The sequence below is a fragment of the Panulirus ornatus genome, chromosome 14 (genome assembly GCF_036320965.1).
Source record: "Panulirus ornatus isolate Po-2019 chromosome 14, ASM3632096v1, whole genome shotgun sequence".
Lineage (NCBI taxonomy): Eukaryota > Metazoa > Arthropoda > Malacostraca > Decapoda > Palinuridae > Panulirus > Panulirus ornatus.
The window spans coordinates 40,287,273-40,312,965 of record NC_092237.1 but is presented as its reverse complement, the minus strand read 5'-3'; the positions used below and the strand labels follow the sequence as shown (position 1 = coordinate 40,312,965).

The 25,693-nt window shown below is 40.9% G+C and overlaps 1 protein-coding gene across 1 annotated transcript; it reads left to right on the top strand.

Annotated features, from left to right (window-relative positions):
• Window positions 1-305: 305 nt before the first annotated feature.
• On the top strand, window positions 306-24,641 carry LOC139753535 (uncharacterized). Its single transcript, XM_071670183.1, has 3 exons — window positions 306-824; window positions 22,502-22,647; window positions 24,551-24,641. Exons 1-3 carry the CDS (start codon window positions 315-317, stop codon window positions 24,639-24,641), a joined length of 747 nt encoding a protein of 248 aa, XP_071526284.1. The 5' UTR covers window positions 306-314.
• The last annotated feature ends 1,052 nt before the right edge of the window (window positions 24,642-25,693 follow it).

Genomic DNA, 25,693 nt, shown 5'->3' with positions numbered 1-25,693 from the left:
TTATAGTGGAGAGAAGGAATTGTTTGTATAATATGTTTATGGATTCCTTTCCTTTTCTAGTCTCGTGCCCATTAGTGTTCTGATGGCATTCTGTACTTAATACTTACTGCTGCTTCTTTACAAGTTCCGTCTCTTTCACTGCCCTCTCCCCATTCATTTAGTTTCCTCTTTCCCTAAAGCCACTACAGATCTTCACCCTTGCTACCGCCATGATCAGATATCCCACCTGTTATGAGTTTACTAATAACAAAATTTCATAGGCCTCAGATACTATATCAGAAGAGATCTTCTCTTGCTTTAGGTAAACTGATGTGATGGGACCTCAGTGGATGGTATGGATACTGATTATGACTTTATCAGCATCTGGGGAAGGCCACATAGATACTGCAGGGAAGTCCTCAAGTAACAAGACCTACCACCAGGAGACTCTGCCTTACATTGGACTGGAAGTGGTGACTCTCCCAAGTCCTTTACCGTCCCAAAGTGAAGGAGAGCAGACAGAACCCTTCCCATCTGTCAGTAAATACGGTAATGATATATGCGTTACAAAACTATATTTGAAATGTTCATCAGCAGCTTATGGTGGGGCATCAAACACATTAAGAAGAAAAACGGTTATAAAGGAAATACATTTGGAGACGCTGGATATACAAAACGCTGAGGGTGTTTCTATACTGTTAGCAGATGCAGAATTACTGAGTCAAGCGTTGGGAGATGTAGAGAGGCAAGAGCTGAGGGAATGTGATCTGGTGTTGACTTATGATGCTGGGTACAGTCAACAAGCCAAGCTGCAGGACCTACTGCTACTGTATAATACATCACAGGTTAGTGATTTATTTCATGGTATATAGTCAGTCACCTGCACTGCTGAATCTGCCTCTGGTCTGCAGTCAGTCACCTGCACTGCTGGATCTGTCTATGATCATTTCACCATAGTTATATAGTGGCACTGCTGTTGCTACCAAACTAATGGAGTTAAATGACCGTTGTAGCCTCATACCAACCATCTGTCTCGAAGATGACAAAATAACAAGAGCCTGGCGGGAGTAAATGTACACATCTGCTTCTGTTTCTGCTACGTAACCTAGAACAAGTGAATGACTTCCTCACTTAGAGTCTGCCAGATGCTGGGCTGCCTCTCAGTATGCCATTGGAAGGAAATACCTGAAGCTAATTCTGCGTTTCCCAGGTGATAGTTATATCAACATACACATATTTCACCTTCAGCCTGTCACAGGATATCACAAAATCGCTATCAGAGCTGTTCACTTAAATTCTCTATTAACACTAAATGTCTTAAAGCGTTTGTTAGTTCCTAAAAAATGTGTACCACTGCGAATGGAATATGTTTGAAAATTTCTCTAAGATCCCAAGCATGCTATTTCATTTAAGATTTTTTTTTTTTTTTTTTTTTTGCTTTGTCGCTGTCTCCCGCGTTTGCGAGGTAGCTGTTTCCTTGCGCTACCTCGCAAACGTGGGAGACAGCAAAAAAAAAAAAAAAAAAAAAAAAAAAAATATATATATATATATATATATATATATATATATATATATATATATATATATATATATATATATATATATATATATATATATATATATATATATATGGTGTGGGAGGCAAGTTGTTAGAAGCAGTGAAAAGTTTTTATCGAGGATGTAAGGCATGTGTACGTGTAGGAAGAGAGGAAAGTGATTGGTTCTCAGTGAATGTAGGTTTGCGGCAGGGGTGTGTGATGTCTCCATGGTTGTTTAATTTGTTTATGGATGGGGTTGTTAGGGAGGTGAATGCAAGAGTTTTGGAAAGAGGGGCAAGTATGAAGTCTGTTGGGGATGAGAGAGCTTGGGAAGTGAGTCAGTTGTTGTTCGCTGATGATAAAGCGCCGGTGGCTGATTCATGTGAGAAACTGCAGAAGCTGGTGACTGAGTTTGGTAAAGTGTGTGAAAGAAGAAAGTTAAGAGTAAATGTGAACAAGAGCAAGGTTATTAGGTACAGTAGGGTTAAGGGTATAGTCAATTGGGAGGTAAGTTTGAATAAAGAAAAATTGGAGTAAGTAAAGTGTTTTAGATATCTGGGAGTGGATCTGGCAGCGGATGGAACCATGGAAGCGGAAGTAGATCATAGGGTGGGGGAGGGGGCGAAAATTCTGGGAGCCTTGAAGAATGTGTGGAAGTCGAGAACATTATCTCGAAAAGCAAAAATGGGTGTTTGAAGGAATAGTGGTTCCAACAATGTTGTATGGTTGCGAGGCATGGGCTATGGATAGAGTTGTGCGCAGGAGGATGGATGTGCTGGAAATAAGATGTTTGAGGACAATGTGTGGTGTGAGGTGGTTTGATCGAGTAAGTAACGTAAGGGTAAGAGAGATGTGTGGAAATAAAAAGAACGTGGTTGAGAGAGCAGAAGAGGGTGTTTTGAAATGGTTTGGGCACATGGAGAGAATGAGTGAGGAAAGATTGACCAAGAGGATATATGTGTCGGAGGTGGAGGGAACGAGGGGAAGTGGGAGACCAAATTGAAGGTGGAAAGATGGAGTGAAAAAGATTTTGAGTGATCGGGACCTGAACATGCAGGAGGGTGAAAGGAGGGCAAGGAATAGAGTGAATTGGATCGATGTGGTATACCGGGGTTGATGTGCTGTCAGTGGATTGAATCAGGACATGTGAAGCGTCTGGGGTAAACCATGGAAAGCTGTGTAGATATGTATATTTGCGTGTGTGGACGAATGTATATACATGTGTATGGGGGTGGGTTGGGCCATTTCTTTCGTGTGTTTCCTTGCGCTACTTCGCAAACGCGGGAGACAGCGACAAAGCAAAAAAAAAAAAAAAAATATATATATATATATATATATATATATATATATATATATATATATATATATATATATATATATATATATACATATTATCGCGGAAAGCAAAAATGGGTATGTTTGAAGGAATATTGGTTCCAACATTGTTGTATGGTTGCGAGGCGTGGGCTATGGATAGAGTTGTGCGCAGGAGGGTTGATGTCCTGGAAATGAGATGTTTGAGGACAATATGTTGTGTGAGGTGGTTTGATCGAGCAAGTAATGTAAGGGTAAGAGAGATGTGTGGAAATAAAAAAAAGTGTGGTTGAAAGAGAAGAAGATGGTGTTTTAAAATGGTTTGGTCACATGGAGAGAATGAGTGAGGAAAGATTGACCAAGAGGATATATGTGTCAGAGGTGGAGGGAACGAGGAGAAGTGGGAGACCAAATTGGAGGTGGAAAGATAATAGTGAAAAAGATTTTGAGTGATCGGGGCCTGAACATGCAGGAGGGTGAAAGGCGTGCAAGGAATAGAGTGAATTGGAACGATGTGGGATAACGGGGTCGAGGTGCTGTCAATGGATTGAACCAGTGCATGTGAAGCGTCTGGGGTAAACCATGGAAACTTCTGTGGGGCCTGGATGTGGAAAGGGAGCTGTGGTTTCGGTGCATTATTACATGACAGCTAGAGACTGAGTGTGAACGAATGGGGCCTTTGTTGTCTTTTCCTAGAGCTACCTCGCACACATTAGGGGGGAGGGGGTTGTTATTCCATGTGTGGCGGTGTGGCGATGGGAATAAATAAAGGCAGACAGTATGAATCATTTATATGTGTATATATGTATATATCTGTGTGTGTATATATATGTGTACATTGAGATGTATAGATATATATATGTACGTGCGTGGACGTGTATGTATATACATGAGTATGTGGGTGGGTTGGGCCATTCTTTCGTATGTTTCCTTGCGCTACCTCGCTAACGCGGGAGACAGCGACAAAGCAAACTAAATAAGAAGGCACATGGCAGAATTGATAGAGATGTTCTGTGTAAGGTATTAAAAATATATGGTGTAGGAGGCAAGTTGCTAGAAGCAGTGAAAAGTTTTTATCGAGGATGTAAGGCACGTGTACGTGTAGGAAGAGAGGAAAGTGATTGGTTGTCAGTGAATGTAGGTTTGCGGCAGGGATGCGTGATGTCTCCATGGTTGTTTAATTTGTTTATGGATGGGGTTATTAGGGAGGTGAATGCAAGAGTTTTGGAAAGAGGGGCAAGTATGCAGTCTGTTGTGGATGAGAGAGCTTGGGAAGTGTCAGTTGTTGTTCGCTGATGATACAGCGCTGATGGCTGATTCATTTGAGAAACTGCAGAAGCTGGTGACTGAGTTTGGTGTAGAGTGTGTAAGAAGAAAGTTGAGTAAATGTGAATAAGAGCAAGGTTATTAGGTACAGTAGGGTTGAGGGTCAAGTCAACTGGGAGGTAAGTTTGAATGGAGAAAAACTGGAGGAAGTAAAGTGTTTTAGATATCTGGGAGTGGATCTGGCAGCGGATGAAACCATGGAAGCGGAAGTGAATCATAGGGTGGGTGTGTGGGCTAAAATTCTGGGAGCCTTGAAGAATGTGTGGAAGTCGAGAACATTATCTCGGAAAGCAAAATGGGTATGTTTGAAGGAATAGTGGTTCCAACAATGTTGTATGGTTGCGAGGTATGGGCTATGGATAGAGTTGTGCAGAGGAGGGTGGATGTGCTGGAAATGAGATGTTAGAGGACAATATGTGGTGTGAGGTGGATTGATCGAGTAAGTAATGTGAGGGTAAGAGAGATATGTGGAAATGAAAAGAGTTTGGTTGAGAGAGAAGAGGATGTTTTGAAATGGTTTGGTCACATGGAGAGAATGAGTGAGGAAAGATTGACCAAGAGGATATATGTGTCAGAGGTGGAGGGAGGGAGGAGAAGTGGAAGACCAAATTGAAGGTGGAAAGATTTAGTGAAAAAGATTTTGAGTGATCGGGGCCTGGACATGCAGGAGGGTGAAAGGCTTGCAAGGAATAGAGTGAATTGGAACGATGTGGTATACCGGGGTCGAGGTGCTGTCAATGGATTGAACCAGGGCACGTGAAGCGTCTGGGGTAAACCATGGAAAGTTCTGTCTCCCGCGTTAGCGAGGTAGCGCAAGGAAACAAATCAAAGAATTGCCCAACCCACCCACATACACATGTATATACATACACGTCCACACTCGCAAATATACGTACCTACATAGCTCAATGTATGCACACACAGATATATACATATATACACATGTACATAATTCATACTGTCTGCCTTTATTCATTCCCATCGCCTCTCCGCCACACATGAAATAACAACCCCCTACCGCAAAATATGCTAGAAGTAGCGCTAGGAAAAGATAACATAGGCCACTTTCGTTCACACTCAGTCTCTAGCTGTCATGTAATGATACACCGAAACCACAGCTCCCTTTCCATATCCAGGCCCCAAAGAACTTTCCATGGTTTACCCCAGACGCTTCATATCCCGTGGTTCAATCCATTAACAGCACGTCGACCCGATATACCACATCGTTCCAATTCACTCTATTCCTTGCACGCCTTTCACCCTCCTGCATGTTCAGGCCCCGATCACTCAAAATCTTTTTCACTCCATCTTTCCATCTCCAATTTGGTCTCCCACTTCTCGTTCCCTCCACCTCAGACGCATATATCCTTTTGATCAATCATTCCTCACTCATTCTCTCCATGTGACCAAAACATTTCAAAACCCCCTCTTCTGCTCCCTCAACCACGCTCTTGATATTACAACACATCTCTCGTACCCTATTATTATTTACTCGATCAAACCACCTCACACCACATATTGTCCTCAAACATCTCATTTCCAGCACATCCACCCACCTCCACACAACTCTATTCATAGCCCATGTCTAGCAACCATATAACATTGTTGGAACCACTATTCCTTCAAACATACCCATTTTTGCTTTCTGAGATAATGTTCTCGATTTCCACACATTCTTCAAGGCTCCCAGGATTTTAGCCCCCTCCCCCACCCTATGATTCACTTACGCTTCCATGGTTCCATCCGCTGCCAAATCCACTACCAGATATCTAAAACACTTCACTTCACTTGACTTGACTTGTCCCTCAACGCTACTGCACCTAATACCCTTGCTCTTATTCACATTTACTCTCAACTTTCTTCTTTCCCACACTTTACCAATCTCTGTCACCAGCTTCTGCTATTTCTCACACGAATCAGCCACCAGCGATGTATCTTCAGCAAACAACAACTGAGTCACTTCCAAAGCTCTCTCATCCACAAGAGACTGCATACTTGCAACCTTGCATACTTAAACAACCATGGAGACATCACACAACCCTAGCGCAAACCTACATTCACGGGAAACCAATCACTCTCCCTTCTTCCTACACGTACACATGCCTTACATCCTCGATAAAAACTTTTCACTGCTTCTAACAACTTGCCTCCAACACCATATATTCTTAATACGTTCCACAAAGCATCTCTTTCAGCTCTATTATATATCTTCTCCAGATCCATAAATGCTACATACAAATCCATTTGCTTTTCTAAGTATTTCTCACATACAGTCTTCAAAGCAAACACCTGATCCACACATCCCCTCCCACTTCTGAAACCACACTGCTCTCTCCCAGTACTGATGCTCTGTACATGCCTTCACCTTCTCAATCAATACCCTCCCATATAATTTCCCAGGAATACTCAACAAAGCTATACCTCTGTAATTTGAGCACTCATTTTTTCCCCTTTTCCTTTTTGTAATGGCACTATGCAAGGAGTCCGCCAATCCTCAAGCACCTCACCATGAGTCATACATACATTAAAAAACCTTACCAACCAGTCAACAATACAGTCACACCCTTTTTTAATAAATTCCACTGCAATACCATCCAAACCCGCTGCCTTGCCGGCTTTCATCCTCCGCAAAGCTTTTACTACCTGTTCCCTGTTCACCAAATCATTTTCCCTAACCCTCTCACTTTCCACGCCACCTCGACCAAAACGCCCTATATCTGCCACTCTATCATCAAACACATTTAATAAACCTTAAAATACTCACTCCATCTCTTTCTCACATCACCACTACTTGTTATCACCTCCCCATTAGCCCCCTTCGCTGAGGTTCTTATTGATTCCCTTGTCTTACGCTCTTTATTTACATCCTTCTAAAAATCTTTTTATTCTCCCTAAAATTTAATGATACTCTGTCACCCCAACTCTCATTTGCCCTCTTTTTCACCTCTTCCTCCTTTCTCTTGACCTCCTGCCTCTTTCTTTTATGCATCTCCCACTCATTTGTATTATTTTCCTGCAAAAATTGTCCAAATGCCTCTCTCTTCTCTTTCACTAATAATCTTACTTCAACTTTCCACCACTCACTACCCATTCTAATCTGCCCACCTCCCAAACCTTTCATGCCACAAGCATCTTTTGTGGAAGCCATCACTGCTTCCCTAAATACATCCCATTCCCCCCCCACTCCCCTTGCGCCTTTTCTTCTCACCTTTTTCCATTCTATACTCAGTCTCTCCTGATACTTCCTCACACAAGTCTCTTTCCTAAGCTCACTTACTCTCAGCACTCTTTTCACCCCAACATTCTCTTTTCTTTTCTGAAAACCCCTACAAATCTTCACCTTCACCTTCACAAGATAATGATCAGACATCCCTCAAGTTGCAGCTCTCAGCACATTAACATCCAAAAGTCTCTCTTTCGCACGCCTATCAATTAACAGAAAATTCAATAACGCTCTCTGGCCTTCTCTCCTACTTATATACGTATACTTATGTATATCTCTCTTTTTAAACCAGGTATTCCCAATCACCAGACCTTTTTCAAAACATTTCCATTTAAAACACCGAACACCCTATGTACATCAATTATTGCCTCACCTTTGCTTTCAAGTCAGCCATCACTATAACCCGATCTCGTGCATCAAAACTATTAACACACTCACTTAGCTAATCCCCAAAACACTTGCCTCTCATGATCATTCTTCTCATGCCTAGGTGCATATGCACCAATAATCACCCATCTCTCTCCATCCACTTTCAGTTTTACACATATCAATCTAGAGTTTACTTTCTTACACTCTATCACATACTCCCACAAATACTGTTTCAGGAGTATTACTACTTGTCTTCTCACTAGCCCCTGACTTTACTCCCAAGACACTCCCAAGCCACTCTTCCCTTTTACCCTTGAGCATCGTTTGACTCAGAGCCAAAACATCCAGGTTCCTTTCCTCAAACATACTACGTATCTCTCCTTTTTTCTCATGTTGGTTACATCCACACACATTTAGACACCCCACTCTGAGCCTTCGAGGAGGATGAGCACTCCCCGTGTGACTCCTTCTTCTGTTTCCACTATTAGAAACTTAAAACACAAGGAGGGGAGGGTTTCCAGTCCCCACTCCCGTCCCCTTTAGTCGCCTTCTACGACACGTGAGGAATGCGTGGGAAGTATTCTTTTTCCCGTATCCCCAGGGATATATATATATATATATATATATATATATATATATATATATATATATATATATATATATATATATATATATATATATATATATATATATATATATATATATATATATATATATTTATATATATATCAAATATATATATATATATATATATATATATATATATATATATATATATATATATATATATATATTTTGCTCTTATATTTTGCTTTGTCGCTGTCTTCCGCGTTTGCGAGGTAGCGCAAGGAAACAGACGAAAGAAATGGCCAAACCCACCCCCATACACATGTATATACACACACGTCCACACACGCAAATATACATACCTATACATCTCAATGTACACATATATATACACATACAGACACATACATATATACCCATGCACACAATTCACACTGTCTGCCTTTATTCATTCCCATCGCCACCTCGCCACACATGGAATACCATCCCCCTCCCCCCTCATGTGTGCCGGGTAGCGCTAGGAAAAGACAACAAAGACCTCATTCGTTCACACTCAGTTTCTAGCTGTCATGTAATAATGCCCGAAACCAGAGCTCCCTTTCCACATCCAGGCCCCACACAGCTTTCTATGGTTTACCCCAGACGCTTCACATGCCCTGATTCAATCCACTGACAGCACGTCAACCCCGGTATACCACATCGATCCAATTCACTCTATTCCTTGTCCGCCTTTCACCCTCCTGCATCTTCAGGCCCCGATCACTCAAAATCTTTTTCACTCCATCTTTCCACCTCCAATTTGGTCTCTCACTTCTCCTCGTTCTTTCCACCTCCGACACATATATCCTCTTGTGTCAATCTTTCCTCACCTATTCTCTCCATGTGCCCAAACCATTTCAAAACACCCTCTTCTGCTCTCTCAACCACGCTCTTTTTATTTCCACACATCTCTCTTACCCTTACATTTCTTACTCGATCAAACCACCTCACACCACACATTGTCCTCAAACATCTCATTTCCAGCACATCCACCCTCCTGCGCACAACTCTATCCATAGCCCACGCTTCGTAACCATACAACATTGTTGGAACCACTATTCCTTCAAACATACCCATTTTTACTTTCAGGGGTAATGTTCTCGACTTTCACACATTCTTCAAGGCTCCCAGGATTTTCGCCCCCTCCCCCATCCTATGATTCACTTCCGCTTCCATGGTTCCATCCGCTGTCAGATCCATTTCCAGATATCTAAAACACTTTACTTCCTCCAGTTTTTCTCCATTCAAACTTACCTCCCAATTGACTTGACCCTCAACCTACTGTACCTAATAAGCTTGCTCTTATTCACATTTACTCTTAACTTTCTTCTTTCACACACTTTACCAAACTCAGTCACCAGCTTCTGCACTTTCTCACATGAATCAGCCACCAGCACTGTATCATCAGCGAACAACAACTGACTCACTTCCCAAGCTCTCTCATCCCCAACAGACTTCATTCTTGCCCCTCTTTCCAAAACTCTTGCATTCACTTCCCTAACAACCCCATCCATAAACAAATTAAACAACCATGGAGACATCACACACCCCTGCCGCAAACCTACATTCACTGAAAACCAATCACTTTCTTCTCTTCCTACACGTACACATCCCATACATCCTCGATAAAAACTTTTCACTGCTTCTAACAACTTGCCACCAACACCATATATTCGTAATACCTTCCACAGAGCATTTCTATCAACTCTATCATATGCCTTCTCCAGATCCATAAATGCTACATACAAATCCATTTGCTTTTCTAAGTATTTCTCACATACATTCTTCAAAGCAAACAACTGATCCACACATCCTCTACCACTTCTGAAACCACAGTGCTCTTCCCCAGTCTGATGCTCTGTACATGCCTTCACCCTCTCAATCAATACCCTCCCATATAATTTACCAGGAATACTCAACAAACTTATACCTCTGTAATTTGAGCACTCACTCTTATCCCCTTTCCCTTTGTACAATGGCCCTATGCACGCATTTCGCCAATCCTCAGGCACCTCACCATGAGTCATACATACATTAAATAACCTTACCAACCAGTCAACAATACAGTCACCCCCTTTTTTAATAAACTCCACTGCAGTACCATCCAAACCTTCTGCCTTGCCGACTTTCATCTTCCGCAAAGCTTTTACTACCTCTTCTCTGTTTACCAAATCATTTTCCCCAACCCTCTCACTTTGCACACCACCTCGCCCAAGACTTTTAACATTCTAAAAAAAAATGGGAAACAGAAGGAGTCACGCGGGGAGTGCTCATACTCCTCGTAGACTCAGGCTGGGGTGTCTAAATGTGTGTGGATGTAACCAAGATGTGAAAAAAGGAGAGATAGGTAGTATGTTTGAGGAAAGGAACCTGGATGTTTTGGCTCTGAGTGAAACGAAGCTCAAGGGTAAAGGGGAAGAGTGGTTTGGGAATGTCTTGGGAGTAAAGTCAGGGGTTAGCGAGAGGACAAGAGCAAGGGAAGGAGTAGCAGTACTCCTGAAACAGGAGTTGTGGGAGTATGTGATAGAATGTAAGAAAGTAAATTCTCGATTAATATGGGTAAAACTGAAAGTTGATGGAGAGAGATGGGTGATTATTGGTGCATATGCACCTGGGCAAGAGAAGAAAGATCATGAGAGACAAGTGTTTTGGGAGCAGCTGAATGAGTGTGTTAGTGGTTTTGATGCACGCGACCGGGTTATAGTGATGGGTGATTTGAATGCAAAGGTGAGTAATGTGGCAGTTGAGGGAATAATTGGTATACATGGGGTGTTCAGTGTTGTAAATGGAAATGGTGAAGAGCTTGTAGATTTATGTGCTGAAAAAGGACTGGTGATTGGGAATACCTGATTTAAAAAGCGAGATATACATAAGTATACGTATATAAGTAGGAGAGATGGCCAGAGAGCGTTATTGGATTACGTGTTAATTGAAAGGCGCGCGAAAGAGAGCCTTTTGGATATAAATGTGCTGAGAGGTGCAACTGGAGGGATGTCTGATCATTATCTTGTGGAGGCTAAGGTGAAGATTTGTATGGGTTTTCAGAAAAGAAGAGTGAATGTTGGGGTGAAGAGGGTGGTGAGAGTAAGTGAGCTTGGGAATGAGACTTGTGTGAGGAAGTACCATATATATATATATATATATATATATATATATATATATATATATATATATATATATATATATATATATATATATATATATATATATATATATATATATATATATATATATATATATATATATATATATGTATATATATATATATATATGTATATATATATATATATATATATATATATATATATATATACATTTTTTTTTTTTTTTTTTTATACTTTGTCGCTGTCTCCCGCGTTTGCGAGGTAGCGCAAGGAAACAGACGAAAGAAATGGCCCAACCCCCCCCCATACACATGTACATACACACGTCCACACACGCAAATATACATACCTACACAGCTTTCCATGGTTTACCCCAGACGCTTCACATGCCTTGATTCAATCCACTGACAGCACGTCAACCCCTGTATACCACATCGCTCCAATTCACTCTATTCCTTGCCCTCCTTTCACCCTCCTGCATGTTCAGGCCCCGATCACACAAAATCCTTTTCACTCCATCTTTCCACCTCCAATTTGGTCTCCCTCTTCTCCTCGTTCCCTCCACCTCCGACACATATATCCTCTTGGTCAATCTTTCCTCACTCATTCTCTCCATGTGCCCAAACCATTTCAAAACACCCTCTTCTGCTCTCTCAACCACGCTCTTTTTATTTCCACACATCTCTCTTACCCTTACGTTACTTACTCGATCAAACCACCTCACACCACACATTGTCCTCAAACATCTCATTTCCAGCACATCCATCCTCCTGCGCACAACTCTATCCATAGCCCACGCCTCGCAACCATACAACATTGTTGGAACTACTATTCCTTCAAACATACCCATTTTTGCTTTCCGGGATAATGTTCTCGACTTCCACACATTTTTCAAGGCTCCCAAAATTTTCGCCCCCTCCCCCACCCTATGATCCACTTCCGCTTCCATGGTTCCATCCGCTGCCAGATCCACTCCCAGATATCTAAAACACTTCACTTCCTCCAGCCTCTCACCATTCAAACTCACCTCCCAATTGACTTGACCCTCAACCCTACTGTACCTAATAACCTTGCTCTTATTCACATTTACTCTTAACTTTCTTCTTCCACACACTTTACCAAACTCCGTCACCAGCTTCTGCAGTTTCTCACATGAATCCGCCACCAGCGCTGTATCATCAGCGAACAACAACTGACTCACTTCCCAAGCTCTCTCATCCCCAACAGACTTCATACTTGCCCCTCTTTCCAGGACTCTTGCATTTACCTCCCTAACAACCCCATCCATAAACAAATTAAACAACCATGGAGACATCACACACCCCTGCCGCAAACCTACATTCACTGAGAACCAATCACATTCCTCTCTTCCTACAGGTACACATGCCTTACATCCTCGATAAAAACTTTTCACTGCTTCTAACAACTTTCCTCCCACACCATATATTCTTAATACCTTCCACAGAGCATCTCTATCAACTCTATCATATGCCTTCTCCAGATCCATAAATGCTACATACAAATCCATTTGCTTTTCTAAGTATTTCTCACATACATTCTTCAAAGCAAACACCTGATCCACACATCCTCTACCACTTCTGAAACCGCACTGCTCTTCCCCAATCTGATGCTCTGTACATGCCTTCACCCTTTCAATCAATACCCTCCCATATAATTTACCAGGAATACTCAACAAACTTATACCTCTGTAATTTGAACACTCACTCTTATCCCCTTTGCCTTTGTACAATGGCACTATGCACGCATTCCGCCAATCCACAGGCACCTCACCATGAGTCATACATACATTAAATAACCTTACCAACCAGTCAACAATACAGTCACCCCTTTTTTAATAAATTCCACTGCAATACCATCCAAACCTGCTGCCTTGCCGGCTTTCATCTTCCGCAAAGCTTTTACTACCTCTTCTCTGTTTACCAAATCATTTTCCCTAACCCTCTCACTTTGCACACCACCTCGACCAAAACACCCTATATCTGCTACTCTGTCATCAGACACATTCAACAAACCTTCAAAATACTCATTCCATCTCCTTCTCACATCACCGCTACTTGTTATCACCTCCCCATTTACGCCCTTCACTGAAGTTCCCATTTGCTCCCTTGTCTTACGCACCCTATTTACCTCCTTCCAGAACATCTTTTTATTCTCCCTAAAATTTACTGATAGTCTCTCACCCCAACTCTCATTTGCCCTTTTTTTCACCTCTTGCACCTTTCTCTTGACCTCCTGTCTCTTTCTTTTATACTTCTCCCACTCAATTGCATTTTTTCCCTGCAAAAATCGTCCAAATGCCTCTCTCTTCTCTTTCACTAATACTCTTACTTCTTCATCCCACCACTCACTACCCTTTCTAAACAGCCCACCTCCCACTCTTCTCATGCCACAAGCATCTTTTGCGCAATCCATCACTGATTCCCTAAATACATCCCATTCCTCCCCCACTCCCCTTACTTCCATTGTTCTCACCCTTTTCCATTCTGTACACAGTCTCTCCTGGTACTTCCCCACACAGGTCTCCTTCCCAAGCTCACTCACTCTCACCACCTTCTTCACCCCAACATTCACTCCTCTTTTCTGAAAACCCATACTAATCTTCACCTTAGCCTCCACAAGATAATGATCAGACATCCCTCCAGTTGCACCTCTCAGCACATTAACATCCAAAAGTCTCTCTTTCGCACGCCTGTCAATTAACACGTAATCCAATAACGCTCTCTGGCCATCTCTCCTACTTACATAAGTATACTTATGTATATCTCGCTTTTTAAACCAGGTATTCCCAATCATCAGTCCTTTTTCAGCACATAAATCTACAAGCTCTTCACCATTTCCATTTACAACACTGAACACCCCATGCATACCAATTATTCCCTCAACTGCCACATTACTCACCTTTGCATTCAAATCACCCATCACTATAACCCGGTCTCGTGCATCAAAACCGCTAACACACTCATTCAGCTGCTCCCAAAACACTTGCCTCTCATGATCTTTCTTCTCATGCCCAGGTGCATATGCACCAATAATCACCCACCTCTCTCCATCAACTTTCAATTTTACCCATATTAATCGAGAATCTACTTTCTTACATTCTATCACATACTCCCACAACTCCTGTTTCAGGAGTATTGCTACTCCTTCCCTTGCTCTTGTCCTCTCACTAACCCCTGACTTCACTCCCCAGACATTTCCAAACCACTCTTCCCCTTTACCCTTGAGCTTCGTTTCACTCAGAGCCAAAACATCCAGGTTCCTTTCCTCAAACATACTACCTATCTCTCCTTTTTTCACATCTTGGTTACATCCACACACATTTAGGCACCCCACTCTGAGCCTTCGAGGAGGATGATCACTCCCCGCGTGACTCCTTCTTCTGTTACCCATTTTAGAAAGTTAATACAAGGAGGGGAGGATTTCCGGCCCCCCGCTCCCGTCCCCTCTAGTCGCTTTCTACGACACGCGAGGAATACGTGGGAAGTATTCTTTCACCCCTATCCCCAGGGATAATATACATATATATATACATATACACACACACACATACACACACATACGCACATACACACACACACACACACATACATATATATACATATGAAAAATGTAAGAAACAATTTAGAAAACAAACTTTTAGATTGAAATGAATGAAAAAAAAGAATGTCACATAATGGTTCAACCTCTGGCTATGGAAAAGGAAATGTACAATTTATTCACACAAACGTCAATAGCAGTTCTCATCAATTTCACCACTGTATCAATAAGCTTCAATGTCTAAGCTACATTTTTCTCCAACTTCACTATTTTCTTGTCAAAAACACCATGCATGAAAACTATCACTCCATTAACACAACTATAAACATTTACTTCCCCTTTAAAAGTTCTGGGGAAGTCTGTCTCGATACACTGCGGCGAGGCGACGCGACGCTGACACAATCACTGTCACAATATCACTTCTGCCTCCCCAAGTCAATCTCTCAGCCACAGTGCAGGCCTTCATCGTCGAAAATATATATATATATATATATATATATATATATATACCTTACATATATATATATATATATATATATATATATATATATATATATATATATATATATATATATATATATATATATATATATATATATATATATATATATATATATATGTAAGGCATGTGTACGTGTAGGAAGAGGGGAAACTGATTGGTTCTCAGTGAATGTAGGTTTGCGGCAGGGGTGTGTGATGTCCCCATGGTTGTTTAATTTGTTTATGGATGGGGTTGTTAGGGAGGTGAATTCAAGAGTTTTGGAAAGAGGGGCAAGTATGAAGTCTGTTGTGGAGGAGAGAGCTTGGGAAGTGAGTCAGTTGTTGTTCGCTGATGATACAGCGCTGGTGGATGATTCATGTGAGAAACTGCAGAAGCTGGTGACTGAGTTTGGTAAAGTGTGTGAAAGAAGAAAGTTAAGAGTAAATGTGAATAAGAGCAAGGTTATTAGGTACAGTAGGGTTGAGGGTCAAGTCAATTGGGAGGTGAGTTTGAATGGAGAAAAACTGGAGGAAGTGAAGTGTTTTAGATATCTGGGAGTGGATCTGGCAGCGGATGGAACCATGGAAGCGGAAGTGGATCATAGGGTGGGGGAGGGGGCGAAAATTCTGGGAGCCTTGAAGAATGTGTGGAAGTCGAGAACATTATCTCGGAAAGCAAAAATGGGTATGGTTGAAGGAATAGTGATTCCAACAATGTTGTATGGTTGCGAGGCGTGGGCTATGGATAGAGTTGTGCGCAGGAGGATGGATGTGCTGGAAATGAGATGTTTGAGGACAATGTGTGGTGTGAGGTGGTTTGATCGAGTAAGTAACGAAAGGGTAAGAGAGATGTGTGGAAATAAAAAGAGTGTGGTTGAGTGAGCAGAAGAGGGTATTTTGAAATGGTTTGGGCACATGGAGAGAATGAGGGAGGAAAGATTGACCAAGAGGATATATGTGTCGGAGGTGGAGGGAACGAGGAGAAGAGGGAGACCAAATTGGAGGTGGAAAGATGGAGTGAAAAAGATTTTGTATGATCGGGGCCTGAACATGCAGGAGGGTGAAAGGAGTGCAAGGAATAGAGTGAATTAGAGCGATGTGGTATACCGGGGTTGACGTGCTGTCAGTGGATTGAATCAAGGCATGTGAAGCGTCTGGGGTAAACCATGGAAAGCTGTGTAGGTATGTATATTTGCGTGTGTGGACGTATGTATATACATGTGTATGGGGGTGGGTTGGGCCATTTCTTTCGTCTGTTTCCTTGCGCTACCTCGCAAACGCGGGAGACAGCGACAAAAAAAAAAAAATATATATATATATATATATATAAGTATATTTATATATATATATATATATATATATATATATATATATATATATATATATATATATATATATATATATATATATATATATATATACATATATATATATATATAAATATTTTTTTTTTTTTTTTTTTTTTTTATACTTTGTCGCTGTCTCCCGCGTTTGCGAGGTAGCGCAAGGAAACAGACGAAAGAAATGGCCCAACCCCCCCCCCCCCATACACATGTACATACACACGTCCACACACGCAAATATACATACCTACACAGCTTTCCATGGTTTACCCCAGACGCTTCACATGCCTTGATTCAATCCACTGACAGCACGTCAACCCCTGTATACCACATCGCTCCAATTCACTCTATTCCTTGCCCTCCTTTCACCCTCCTGCATGTTCAGGCCCCGATCACACAAAATCTTTTTCACTCCATCTTTCACTTAATATATATATATATATATATATATATATATATATATATATATATATATATATATATATATATATATATATATATATATATATATATATATATATATATATATATATATATATATATATATATATATATATAAAAATATATATATATATATATAAATATATATATATATATATATATATATATATATATATATATATATATATATATATATATATATATATATATATATATATATATATTTATCCCTGGGGATAGGGGATTAAGAATACTTCCCACGTATTCCCTGCGTGTCGTAGAAGGCGACTAAAAGGGGAGGGAGCGGGGGGCTGGAAATCCTCCCCTCTCGTTTTTTTTTTAATTTTCCAAAAGAAGGAACAGAGGGGGCCAGGTGAGGATATTCCAAAAAAGGCCCAGTCCTCTGTTCTTAACGCTACCTCGCTAACGCGGGAAATGGCAAATAGTTCAAAAGAAAGAAAAGAAAAAAAAAAGAAAAAAAAAAATTATATATATATATATATATATATATATATATATATATATATATATATATATATATATATATATATACATATATGTATATATATATATATATATATATATATATATATATATATATATATATATATATATATATATATATATATATATATATATATATTTTTTTTTTATTTCTATTTTGCTTGGTCCCTGTCTCCCGCGATTGCGAGGTAGCGCAAGGAAACAGACGAAAGAAATGGCCCAACCCACCCCCATAAACATGCAGATACATACACGTCCACACACGCAAATATAGATACCTTTACATCTCAATGTACACATATATATGCACACACAGACATATACATATATACACATGTACATAATTCATACTGTATATATATATATATATATATATATATATATATATATATATATATATATATATATATTTATTTATCTATTATTCATTTATCTATTATTCATTTTGCTTTGTCGCTGTCTCCCGCGTTATCGAGGTAGCGCAAGGAAACAGACAAAAGAATGGCCCAACCCTCCCACATACACATGTATATACATACACGTCCACACACGCAAATATACATACCTATACATCTCAATGTACACATATATATACACACACAGACATATACATATATACACATGTACATAATTCATACTGTCTGCTTTTATTTGTTCCCATCGCCACCTCGCCACACATGGAATAACAACCCCCTCCCCCCTTATGTGTGCGAGGTAGCGCTAGGAAAAGACACCAAAGGCCCATTCGTTCACAGTCAGTCTCTAGATGTCATGTAATAATGCACCAACACCACAGCTCCCTTTCCACATCCAGGCCCCACACAACTTTCCATGGTTTACCCCAGGCGCTTCACATGCCATGATTCAATTCATTGACAGCACGTGTACCCCGGTATACCACATCGTTCCAATTCACTCTATTCCTTGCACGCCTTTCACCCTCCTGCATGTTCAGGCCCCGATTACTCAAAATCTTTTTCACTCCATCTTTTCCACCTCTAATTTGGTCTCCCGCTTCTTCTCGTTCCCTCCACCTCTGACACACATATCCTCTTGGTCAATCTTTCCTCACTCATTCTCTCCATGTGACCAAACCATTTCAAAACACCCTCTTCTGCTCTCTCAACCACACTCTTTTTATTTCCACACATCTCTCTTACCCTTAAATTACTTACTCGATCAAACCACCTCACACCACATATTATCCTCAAACATATCATTTCCAGCACATCCACCATCCTGCGCACAACTCTATCCATAGCCCACGCCTCGCAACCATACAACATTGATGGAACCACTATTCCTTCAAACATACCTATTTTTACTTTTCGAGACAATGTTCTCGACTTCCAAACATTCTTCAATGCTCCCAGAATTTTCACCCCCTCCCCCACCCTATGATTCACTTCCGCTTCCATGGTTCCATCCGCTGCCAGATCCACTCCCAGATATCTAAAACACTTTACTTCCTCCAGTTTTTCTCCATTCAAACTTACCTCCCAATTGACTTGACCCTCAACACTACTGTACCTAATAACCTTGCTCTTATTTACATTTACTCTTAACTTTCTTCTTCCACACACTTTACCAAACTCAGTCACTAGCTTCTGCAGTTTCTTACATGAATCAGCCACCAGCGCTGTATCATCAGCGAACAACAACTGACTCACTTCCCAAGCTCTCTCATCCACAACAGACTTCATACTTGCCCCTCTTTCCAAAACTCTTGCATTCACCTCCATAACCACCCCATCCATAAACAAATTAAACAACCATGGAGACATCACACACCCCTGCCGCAAACCTATATTCACTAAGAACCAATCACTTTCCTCTTTTCCTACACGTACACATGCCTTACATCCTCGACAAAAACTTTTTCACTCCTTCTAACAACTTGCCTCCCACACCAAATATTCTTCAAACCTTCCACAGAGAATCTCTATCAACTCTATCATAAGCCTTCTGCAGATCCATAAATGCTACATACAAATCCATTTGTTTTTCTAAGTATTTCTCACATACATTCTTCAAAGCAAACAACTGATCCACACATCCTTTACCACTTCTGAAACCACACTGCTCTTCCCCAATCTGATGCTCTGTACAAGCATTCACCCTCTCAATCAATACCCTCCCATATAATTTACCGGGAATACTCAACAAACTTATACCTATTTAATTTGATCACTCACTCTTGTCCCCTTTGCCTTTATACAATGGCACTATGCAAGCATTCCGACAATCCTCAGGCACCTCACCATGAATCATACATACATTAAATAACCTTACCAACCAGTCAACAATACAGTCACCCCCTTTTTTAATAAATTCCACTGCAATACCATCCAAACCTGCTGCCTTGCCGGCTTTCATCTTCCGGAAAGCTTTTACTACCTCTTCTCTATTTACCATTTTTCCCTAACCCTCTCACTTTGCACACCACCTCGACCAAAACACCCTATATCTGCCACTCTATCATCAAACACATTCAAGAAACCTTCAAAATAATCACTCCATCTCCTTCTCACATCACCAATACTTGTCATCACCTCCCCATTAGCCCCCTTCACTGAAGTTCCCATTTGCTCCCTTGTCTTACGCACTTTATTTACTTCCTTCCAAAACATCTTTTTATTCTCCCTGAAATTTAATGATACTCTCTCACCCCAACTCTCATTTGCCCTCTTTTTCACCTCTTGCACCTTTCTTTTGACCTCCTGTCTCTTTCTTTTATACCTCTCCCACTCATTTGCATTTTTTCCCTGCAAAAATCGTCCAAATGCCTCTCTCTTCTCTTTCACTAATAATCTTACATCTTCATCCCACCACTCACTAGCTTTTCGCGCTTCTCATGCTTCAAGCATCTTTTGCGCAAGCCATCACTGCTCCCCTAAATACATCCCATTCCTTCCCCACTCCCCTTACCTCCTTTGTTCTCACCTTTTTCCATTCTGTACTCAGTCTCTCCTGGTACTTCTTCACACAAGTCTCCTTCCCAAGCTCACTTACTCTCACTACTCTCTTCACCCCAACATTCTCTCTTCATTTCTGAAAACCCCCACAAATCTTCACCTTCCACTCCACAAGATAATGATCAGACATCCCTCCAGTTGCACCTCTCAGCACATTAACATCCAAAAGTCTCTCTTTCGTGCGTCTATCAATTAACACGTAATCCAATAACGCTCTCTGGCCATCTCTCCTACTTACATACGTATACTTATGTATATCTCACTTTTTAAACCAGGTATTCCCAATCACCACTCCTTTTTCAGCACATAAATCTACAAGCTCTTCACTATTTCCATTTACAACACTGAACACTCCTTGTATACCAATTATTCCCTCAACTGCCACATTACTCACCTTTGCATTCAAATCACCCATCACTATAACCCGGTCTTGTGCATCAAAACCACTAACACACTCATTCAGCTGCTCCCAAAACACTTGCCTCTCATGATCTTTCTTCTCATGCCCAGGTGCATATGCACCAATAATCACACATCTCTCTCCATCAACTTTCAGTTTTACCCATATCAATCTAGAATTTACTTTTGTTACGCTCCTGATTCAGGAGTAGTGCTACTCCTTCCCTTGCTCTTGTCCTCTCACTAACCCCTGACTTTACTCCTAAGACATTCCCAAACCACTCTTCCCCTTTACCCTTGAGCTTCGTTTCGCTCAGAGCCAAAACATCCAGGTTCCTTTCCTCAAACATACTACCTATCTCTCCTTTTTTCACATCTTGGTTACATCCACACACATTTAGGCACCCCACTCTGAGCCTTCGAGGAGGATGAGCACTCCCCGCGTGACTCCTTCTTCTGTTTCCCCTTTTAGAAAGTTAAAATACAAGGAGGGGAGGGTTTATATATATATATATATATATATATATATATATATATATATATATATATATATATATATATATATATATATATATATATATATATATATATATATATATATATATATATATATATATATATGTATATGTATATGTATATGTGTGGGTGTGTGTGTGTATATGTTATATATCTAATCCCCGTCTCCCAGACGAGGAATGGCTCAACTTATCCACATACACAATCATATACATAAACGCCCACACACGCACATATTTTTCACCGTACGCATACATATACATTCACAAACACATACGTATATACACCTGTACATATACATACTTGTTGCCTTCATCTAATCACGTCGCCACCCAGGAACACATGAAACAGCATCACTACTCCAGCGAGGTCGCGCCAGGAAAGACAAAAAAGGTCATATTCGTTTGCATTCTCTCTCTCTCTCTCTCTCTCTCTCTCTCTCTCTCTCTCTCTCTCTCTCTCTCTCTCTCTCTCTCTCTCTCTCTCTCTCTCTCTCTCTCTCTCTCTCTCTCTCTCTCTCTCTCTTACTTGTTTCCTATTCTCTGCATCTGAGGTTGCACCAAGAACGTAAGACTGATTCTTAAAGAGAAATTATCATCTCGTGGCTCCTTCCTCTGTTCTTTGTTTAGGACAATAACACTGTATCTGTCTCCATCCACCCAGCAGGTGATCCATGCCAGACAAGCTGTACCTACTCTATTTGTCTCCATCCACCCAGCAGATGATCCATGCCAGCCTAGCTGTACCTACTGTATGTCTCCATCCACCCAGCAGATGATCCATGCCAGCCTAGCTGTACCTACTCTATTTGTCTCCATCCACGCAGCAGGTGACGCGACTCAACGCAACACAAGACATACTGAGGATGGTGTCGGAGTCATCCACGTGTGGTGATTCCCTCCTGCCTGTAGTCCCTGAACCTCCCCTAGGCTACATGAACAACTATCACGATACATGGAAGTCTCAAAGCAGGTATGAAGGACAGTGATATGCCAGGAAACACGTGTGTCAATATCCTTTCTTGGCAAACAAACTGAGCACTCAAAAAGCTAATATTTTTGTCAAATATGTAAAGACACATCCAAACATTTAGAAAAACAGACACAAAACACATGCATATATAAAAAGTACATACACGTAAATATATATTCATGCACACATAAGTCTTGGTGACTGCCACACACCATTGTGGGTAGAATACCTCCCATTATGACCAATGTGGGGATCGTGATCCGCCACAAACATAAACACTAGCGTCTGCCACTGTAATAACGTAGCTGCTTCACTTGGAGGCACCTTCTCCATCACAGGACAACACATGTTCATGACATTCTATCCCTGTTGCAAAACTACGATTCTTGTGCAGTGGAATGAGGACTGTGATAGTCCGACACAATGATGATCAAAGATACCTCACGTCCTTACAGAATTAGAATGTATGTAATAGCTGGAGGTGTGGGGTTATAATGACTGATCACACAGATATATCTGCTCGTCTGTAGGATAGTCAGTTAGTACCAGTACTAAGAAATGATTTAGGAATCTAAGAACATATAGAATTATTCACAAAAACGATCAAAAAATCATTTTCTAAATGAACATTCCTCCTGTATCCATCCCATAGAAATGGTATAGTTCTTTGCAGTGTGTGTAACTGGCCGCGAGATAATGGAAAATGGGACAGATGTCTATAGGGTGGTTGACCACAGGGGTGCTGATTTTATTATTGACGCTTTAACTACCAGTAATGAGACGGGAAGTGAACGCTCCACGTCATCTGTGGTGTGGCTCTCCCCTGTTGCCCTGACGTATCACGTCACCAACCCTCCCAAAACTCACTGGGATTCCAGCAAACGTCTGGCGAGGTCTGACATCGTCATCATTCCACCACAAGGCACCATAGCCTGGCTACATGCGTCTCTGCTGCTCTCACACTTTGGTTATACAGAATCAACAAGATTCATTGTCATCTTGATATTGACTGTTAATCATCAGGTTTACACCCAGTCTGTTCAAAATCTTTACTTTAAAGGAATATTAGTGTCAGTAAAATGTCATTAGAATATTGCATAAATGATACAATGTAAAACATTAAAGCGAAACTTAATTACAAAGTACAATGTGTAATATGCAGCTGGTTATCATTACAACCGGTATTAATAACACTTACGTAGATATCATCATAACTCCAAACATCTTGTCTTATCCATACGACTTTTATTGAACATTCCATACCCAGGTTTTGTTGATTCGGCAGAAAAATGTTTCGTGACGTATTTATCTATGTTTCTCTCACAGTAATAATGACTGGTTTTATAGTGAGAGTTTTCGATATTATTTCGTTTCGTCTTGGAATGATGCTTTTAGCTTTCACGTGAACAATATCGTAACAGAACTTCGTCCTTTTCATCCTCATATCAAGTTGGAGATCATTTTGCTCACGTAAGAATGGGACAGTGACTGACTCGTGGGAGACGAGCATCAGCCTCCATTTACCAGCGCGGCAATATCCACGCACGTGTGCTGGTCCAAAACTTTATTACTGAACAATGCACTAGTTAAAAATGCCCCTACATCACATACAAAAAACATAGTTCTAACAGTGAAAACCAACAGCTATGTAACTGGATGGCATTTATATGTACCCTCATGATATTTCCAGATATATCAGTGGTATATTCAAATTCCAATTTGATTCACTTCACTAAAGAAAGTACATCAGCCATTCAAGAAATATTTCGCATAGTAAAGATGATGTATATCAGATCCACAACCACCATTCTGATGCAGAATTAAATGACTTAATAGTCACCCAGGCCAGGTATGTTGTGGTCCTTCATCATGTTGTGTGAACGTTGTCATTATGTTGTTGCAGCGGCAGGACGAGGAGGTCACCGGTCAACACGGGCGCTGGTGGCGGTACCTACTGTGACAACTGCTCCCTCGCCCTCTCTCTGGCTATGTAAGTATTGCACACATTTATTAGGTAGTAGGTTGTAGACAGCTGGTGGCGGTACCTACTGTGACAACTTCTCTACTTTACAGTCCGTCAAATGACCTGGGGAAGCCGCTTCTTGGTTAAAGGTTGGAGGAGCTGCTGTCTACTGCTGCTTCCTTGTGTGTGTGTGTGTGTGTGTGTGTGTGTGTGTGTGTGTGTGTGTGTGTGTCTGTCTGTCTGTCTGTGTGTGTGTGTGTGTGTGTAGGTGGGTGTGTGTGTGTGTGTGTGTGTGTGTGTGTGTGTGTGTGTGTGTGGTGTTCATTTAACATTTAAATTTAAATCACTTCAATGGGTCACCTGGGTATGGCTAAGTTCAGATGAACATAGGCTCTTCATCTACAAATCATTCCCATCAAATTTATCAAACGTTCTATTATTAGCATCTTGGTATAGTTTCTTACAGATCAAAATATTGAGAATCTTGAAAACACAAAACACAAGCAATGACCAAGTTGAGACAACCTCAAACTAGAACAATCATTTGCAATATGTTGGAAAAAAAGATCTGCCTCCCTGACCTCGTTACAGAATTTGTCTAAGAAAATCACACATCATGTTATCATCACTAACACAAAAACTCGTTGATAGAAAGGCGGAACTGATCAGGTCATTTTATCTATTGGTGAAACTCATAATTATTTACAATATGTTGTATCCTCATTTCCTGCAGGAAGGCAGATGAAGACTTGACCTTAGTTGACCTGGTGTCGTACCTGATCAGCCTGACCTCCGGCAGACAGTTCTACCTGGTGTACGATGACGTCATGCCAGGTATGGCCAGCAGGGCTACAGTTGGGGTCATGTTGCTACACCAAATGGTGTTGCAGGTCAACTGAAGGCAAGGGGACAGGTGGAGGTGGGTGGTCAGACACACTGACGACTGACAGATAGAGATATGATGATGAGACATTCTAACTAACAGATATTCATGCTTTCCGTCTATGATAATTCTCTAACAGCAAAGAAGAGTGGGTAGAACCTGGCTTAAATGATGACCCATAGTGTGTGTGTGCAGGTGTG